The sequence below is a fragment of the Silurus meridionalis genome, chromosome 18 (genome assembly GCF_014805685.1).
Source record: "Silurus meridionalis isolate SWU-2019-XX chromosome 18, ASM1480568v1, whole genome shotgun sequence".
In the NCBI taxonomy this organism is placed as follows: Eukaryota; Metazoa; Chordata; class Actinopteri; order Siluriformes; family Siluridae; genus Silurus; species Silurus meridionalis.
This window is the reverse complement of record NC_060901.1, coordinates 17328441-17335598: the sequence shown is the minus strand read 5'-3', so window position 1 is coordinate 17335598 and position 7158 is coordinate 17328441. Positions and strand designations below refer to the sequence as shown.

The window sequence follows — 7158 nt, the reverse complement described above, 5'->3', positions numbered from 1 at the left end:
AAAGGGCTACTGGTTTGAATGGAAGCTGACAGTAGCTGAGCAACAGGAAGGAAAATTGTGTGTGTTTCTGATTTTGATCACCATGATGATGGTCCTCAGGTTTGTAAATGTACAGCTAACAACGCTACACATTTGCAAAACATTCCTTTATTATAAATAAATCATTTTTGTATTTAAAAAAAAAAAAAAAAACTGGCATGCGTCAGTCATGGCACTTACAGTGTCAGGTATAGTCCAGTTAGCCAATACAAGACACAGCTCATCTTGGTATGCAGGTTTCGGACAACGTAGAACAAGAATTTTCCAAAAAATAAAAAAATAAAAACAATTAAAGGAACACATCCACAAAAATACATACAATAGGAATTACAACAAACATGGTCAGCTCTGAATGATTTCTCTTTTTCATATATCTTGTTTTTTTCTTCACATTTCATAAGAATCAATGAAAACACCGTTTTTCTTTTTGTACTTTTAATGGGATGCTTTTTTATATTTTAATATTTACTTTTTTTTTTTATTATCGTTTCATTTGCCTGCAAGCCTGCATCTCTGTTTGTTCCTTTTCTTTGATTGTGCTCTTTTGTGTGTGTGTGTGTGTGTGTGTGTGTGTGTGTGTGTGTGTGTGTGTGTATATATATATATATATATATATATATATATATATATATATATATATATATATAGTGTTGTATGTGTGTGACAGTATTGGTAGCACTTGATTGCACAGTAATACCCCCACTGGTGCAATGCACTGGTCCCCTTTTCTCTCACATGTTTAAAGTTTCATACAGACTGACAGGATAGTCTCATGCTTAGTTGCCTGTCAGGATCACATGACATGTCTTGATTTGGAGAGGTTTCAACCCCTACATGGCGGAGGTCCCCTCTCAGATGGCGTGGTTGGTATAGCTGACATATGTCGTCTTGGTCGAGAGTGCTGCCGAACAACCATATACAAGATTTTCTTTCATAAATGAATTACTGACAGTTTCAAAAATGGCAAAATCAGTCCAGTATAGCTAATATGAACACTCACTGGTGGTCTCCATGCCTTCGCAGAGCTCCGTCTTGACCTCTCCGTTGGGCCGCTCGCCTCCTTTCTGAGTGAGCTTCCCTGACATGGTGGCTGCAGTGACGATGGCCTTGAAACTGCGCTTGCGCTTCGGCACGTTCTGCTCTGGATGCAAAATGATGATGTAGACCTTCGGCATGTAAAGCATCCCCAGGGATACCGAGGCGCTCAGGCTCAGGGATATGGTGAGGGTGGTGGTCTGAATGTACATCTGAGAGAGACAGTAGTGGGAAAAGTAAATGGATTTATAAAAAGTTAATAATAATAATAATTATTATTATTATTCTACAGTATTCTATTAGTCTACAGTATATTAAATATTCAGAATACAATATTTTGAATGAATCAAATAGATCCAAAAAGTCTGTGTCCTAAACAAGTATTCTATTGAATTGAATGTATTAAGTGTATTTATTGTTAGAGGATTTATTAAATGCCTTAATTGTAATTGCAATAAATTAAATATGTAAAAATGAATGTTTACATATTTACATTTATTATTATTATTAATATCATTAAATTATTATTATTATTAATGATTCTTGTACATTATGTTCTTTAAATGTGTCAAGTTTTTTTTTGTTCTTTTTTTTTTATTATATTATAATATTCACAATAACAATAATATGAAATAATATTGGGGTTTTTTCTATTGGAAAAGAAATAACATAGAAATTCTAATGGTTCCCAATACAAATATCATTATAGACCTTTAGCTGCTAACCATTAAAATTATTCCAAAATGATTTTCTATTATGTACTGTGTTTGTCTACATCATGTCTATTTTTTTGTTTTTGTTTATATATACAGGTAGCCCCCCTATTTACGAACACTTTTCACATCTATTTGGTAAGTCAATTATTCGTAAGAAGAGCAGATTGAGAGGCGTTCTTCTTCTTCTCTCTCTGTTTGCAGCTAATTTTTACAGCAGTTTGCTTTCTAAAGTGAAATAAATTTCAAAATAAAAAATAAAGGACAAAAAATAAAAAAAAACACAATTTACTGATTATCATGCAAGATGTATTCCTTTCTTGGGAGAACTGTTCCTATGATAGACTTTGATCCACCACTTTGACCAGATCAAGTGGTTATAGTAAATAGAATGAATAAATGAATGACTAGATAATTTTCTATACAGTATATAATAATTAAATAGTTTGTTGTAAGAATAGCTGCTAAATGTCAATACTGTCTATTAGTGAACATGAACATGAATTTGCCATGAACTTACTGTAACTTATATATGACAATCTCTTTAAAAAAACAGTGTGCCCAGAAATATACAGTAGTTGCGTTTAATGTAGCCCAGGATTTTAACCAATTAAATTATAAAAACCAGGGGGTCACCAACCTTTTTGAAACTGATAGCTACTTCTTGGGGTACCGATTAATGAGAAGGGCTACCAGTTTAATACACACTTCTGAAATAACAAATTTGCATAATTATATGGTATTATTAATCATTAATGAGATTAATCTATGTCTAGTCATCTATATTTTATTATTGTCATTTTCAAATTCACACCAATGCAAGTGTGATTTAAAAAAAGAATAGCAACAAAAAAAATTAGATGCAGCTCACTGGTAAGTGGCGCTATGGTGAGCTATTTTTAGAAAAGGCCTGCGGCCATGTTGGTGAACCCTGGTAAAAACGCATCGATTGTGGACTCAACATGGCTGCTGGTTATTTCTATTTTCCAGGAGGTTTTTCATACACTTGCAGGTCACAAAAACAGTTTGTGAAAATATATATAAAGATTATTGTTCACTGTTTTTTTAAGCATAATATTTGTCATGTTGATTTATTTCCCACCTTGACGTTACCACATTGTGAAATTAATGTCTTTGCATATCCCAGCTTGTACAAAAGTTAAGAAGAGCTCAGAGTCAGTCATGATATAGTTCCTGTGGAGCAATGAGGGTCAACAGTGGCAGCTTGTAGGTGTTGGTGCAAGAACATACAACTTTTTAATCAGTAACCCAGAGCCCAAGTGTTGAGCCACCACAACTCAAAAGCCTCGATTGTGTAAATTTCATGCTAAATATAGATTCATACAGATTCATTTCCTGGGTCCGAGCATAATTTGAGACGTAAATCGAATTCTTGTTGTATTTTTCTGAAAAACATGCTGCCTAAATGTAAATGCAAGGCAGTTTACCATTCTATCATCAAATCCATCCATTTGTTATTGTACTCTTTTGTTGGCTCATGCTATAAACGCCATACATTTGCAATCTTGTTTGCATTTGCATTTTCCGTTGTTTTGTGGATTTGATGCTAAATTTTCGACACAGCTGACAATATTTAGGCCATTTAGCAGACACCTTTATTCAAATCAATAAGCAACAAGACATTTCATGGTCTCAAATATTTTGCTCAGACTCTCAATGTGCTTTTATTAGAATATTAATCCCTGGATATCCAGGTCTGCTCTTGGCCCGGCATTCTCCTACCCAGAGACAAAGAAGTTTAAGAATACTCTACATGTTCATGACAGACACAAACTTTCTCAGCCGGTCACGATTTACTTCAGCCCAAATCAAGATAAAAGCTGTGTGTGTACACTATGGTTGGCAGGCATTAGAATTCCCCCAACAAATGCTGAAAAATCAAATTTCCTCCAAAACGTGCCTCCCAAAATGTTTTCACCGACAACGGCCAAGAGAGAGAGGAAGCCTAAAAGGAATTCAGACAGTGCTCATCACTAATACTGGCAAGTTTCGTAAATGTGAGCAAAGAAAAAAAATCTTTCTTGTTGAGCTTTTGTTGGAAAAATGTACTCTTCTCTTATGGACAACACAACAAAGATTTATCATAAAAATATATAAAAAAATATGTGACAATTACTGCCCCCCACCCCCTTTGACAAGTTAACAGCTATGAGTCTACTCTTATAATACCTAGTGAGGTTGGAGAATTACATACATGGCAAAGGATCTGAGAAAAAAATGCCAGTGGAGACGTGATGGTTCCGCAAACTCAAACGTGAACTTGCCATAAATATACTGTAACTTGTGTATGATCTCCTGGAAAAACCAGTGGCCACAATGAGTCCAGAGATAAAACCTTATATATTTTAATATACTTTTATACTTATTTATTTTTGTTACTTTACCTTTTTTATTTTTTTTACCTAATATTCTATTTCTTCCATGTTTACAAGATGGACAGTCGTAAAAAGCATTTTACAATATGTCAGACTCTGTATGAATATGCATGTGACAAAATTTTATTTTAACGAAGTAGAACAATTAAGTAGAACAGATCTTTAGAAAAGTATTACCCAAATGGGGTCCAACAAATGCGAAGTATTTCATAAAATTTTCCCATTTATTTGATCCGTTTAATTTATATATATTAAATCAATTACTCAATTTAATCAATATAATCAATAAGTGTATTGCATTAATTTGATTTATTCCATATCTCAGATATTTTATTTTTTATTTAACCCAAGCAGCATTTTATATGAAATTGTTTTAAAATGAAAACTTTTGATGTTCACAAATGTTAATAATAATAAACCACGTTACTAAAAACTACAAAGAAATTTGGTTTGCATTTCTTCCCCCAACTGTGTCACAATTTTACCGACCCATGAGTTAAAAACTGAATTTTGTGTAGCGTTAAACCCCTAGTTTCTAATCATCTTTGGCATGATTAGAGCATGAGTTCGCAAACTCGCAAACAATCTAGGGACGTACCAGTGCCAATTGGATCCCACTACATGTGTGGAGTTTTTACATTGGACCTCCTGGAGTGTTTAAGGGCTCTGGCATGGAGAAGCTGATGCTGGATCTGTGATGATCACAAATGTTGAGCTCAGTAGCTCCTAGTTTTATAACCATAAAGACTGTATAAGACTGTAGAAAGGACATTACTTATACTTATACTTATACTCCAGTACTCATGTTAGATCTCACTCTCCAGTGTTCTGTACTGTTGAAAGATTTATGATCAAACTCTTGATGTCACCCAAATGAGGATGGGTTCCCCTTTTGAGTCTGGTTCCTCTCAAGGTTTCTTCCTCATTACATCTAAGGGAGTTTTTCCTTGCCACAGTCGCCACGGCTGCTCATCAGGGATAAATGCACACCATTCACTTTAAATGTTAAGAGTGCAATTTCTAATTTTTTTTTTCTTTCTTTCTTATATTGCAGATCCAAACCTTGTTAAAGAAAAAAAAAATGCAAACAAACTGGGTTTGCATTCAAATTTTGCCAGCTATTGTATTCTGTTGTTCATTACAATGCAACTGTAAATATAGAGTATGCTTTGCTTATAAATTTGAATAAAGGTCAGGTTATGCTGCTGAACAAAATCTTCTATTGTGAAAACCTTTAATCATTAAACATGAACCCTTGAAGAAATGATCTTTATTTTAAGACTGCTTTTATGTACTTCAGTGCACTTTATGTTCTTAAAGACGTTTTTCCACGACATGATTATTTCCGAATGAAACAACATACGTAGCATGTTGAGGATTTTTTTATATTATTCTACATATCTTTTTATGTAAAGTTGTGCAATTTTAGCATTATATAAGGGTACCTAGAACTTGCGAAATATCACCCTTGTCCTTGCATCATCCGATTATCAAATCTGAAATGTTCAAAAGATTATGAATGTCATACAATGCAAAACATTGGCTTCTTAGCGAATGTTGATAATAGCCAGGTTTTTCTTGTATTGACCCTTAATTGAATAATTCCAAGCAGTAACATTTTTTTAAATATAAAAATAAAACAATCTAATTTTAATTACACTACATGGACAGAAATTTGTAGACACCTGATCATAATATTCCTATGCGCTTTCCATTCCACATTTAGTGTCCATTTGCTGTTATAAGGAACCTCCACTCTTTTTAGATGATGTTCCACCGGATGTTTTTGAGATTTCTGTGAGATTCATTCAGGCAAAAGGGTTTTAGTAAAATCAGGCACTGATGTAGGTGAGGTGATGAGGCCTGGGGTGCAGTCAGCATTCACATTCATACATTCAACAATACGATACATTATATATACAGCTACTGATGCGATGTGATACGATGCATCAGTGATCTGATTTCGATTTAACACAATGTGATTTAATGCAATGATGTCAATAAATCTTTCGAAACAGATGCACATATTTTTTTAAACACAAACACATTTTCAAGGGGTGTGCATTCATGTATATCCACATCTCCGACAGGGAATAACATCACAGAATGGCTTGTAAAAGATAGTCAGCCATGTGTCAAAATACAGGAAAAATAAAAAATGTAGATATAATCGGCATAATCACTCTATTTTGTTTCTATTGCAGAGCAGTGGACAGGACAACAAGGTGCGGCGATGAAAAGAACAATTTTGTTACACTGGGTCATGAGCATTGAGGCTCACGGGTTTTCGCAGCTGCCTGGGGAATGTAAAAGAGGCTGCCAAGAATAAGCTCATTTTATTATGATCCCTTTACCTTACTAAAAAATCACTAATTAAATATTGTGCTCAGAGAAATCACAGGTTTCGAGTTGGAGGTTCAATATAATCGCCATCCGATGTTACTGAAAGGTGTTGGGGAGGCTGTGTGTGTGTGTGTGTGCGCGTGTGTGTGTGTGTGTGTGTGCGCATTTGAGCATGCCTTTCAGAGAGGTCACCCTGTCATCTTATATCATTACACTATCACCTGACATGCGCACACACACACACAGACACACACACACAGCCAGAATTATCTCCAGCTGCTGTGAAGTAGTGCAAAATGACGAATTTATCGACATTATTTGCTTTTCTGATTATAAAGGGTTAGGAAGAGTTCATTTGAGGTATTATTACAAATACAGACTATGCAGACGACAAATGAAGAGGTGGTAGTTTTGGATCCAAAGGTTGTAAGTTCAAATTTTAGCCACCGTAGGATATCACTTCTTAATCCAATAGGTGCTGCTCAGTTGTTTGAATAAGAGAAACGTAAGTTATGGCATAAATGCAATTAATGTAAAATGTTAACGCATTTATTATTAGGTTGTCTAAAAAGAGCCTTTTTGTGGGGAAAAAAACAAACTGAATATTTTAAAATCAGTTGAAATTTTTAAAA

General features: G+C 34.4%; 1 protein-coding gene and 1 long non-coding RNA gene across 4 annotated transcripts in view; one reads left to right on the top strand and one right to left on the bottom strand.

Moving 5' to 3' along the window:
* Positions 1-704: 704 nt before the first annotated feature.
* Positions 705-7158, bottom strand: part of grm8a (glutamate receptor, metabotropic 8a) — a 308123-nt gene continuing 301669 nt past the window's right edge. For all 3 annotated transcript variants that reach the window (XM_046873172.1, XM_046873173.1, XM_046873174.1), the window contains 2 exons: positions 1040-1286; positions 705-940 (listed from right to left, as the gene is read on the bottom strand). In XM_046873172.1, coding sequence (XP_046729128.1) covers positions 891-940; positions 1040-1286 — 297 coding nt within the window. In that variant the 3' untranslated portion in view covers positions 705-890. The remainder of the gene's footprint in view (positions 941-1039; positions 1287-7158) is intronic.
* LOC124401158 lies at positions 1135-5364 on the top strand. The gene is made up of 3 exons (XR_006928536.1): positions 1135-1260; positions 1887-1925; positions 5238-5364. It is a non-coding gene; the product is annotated as an uncharacterized LOC124401158 (long non-coding RNA).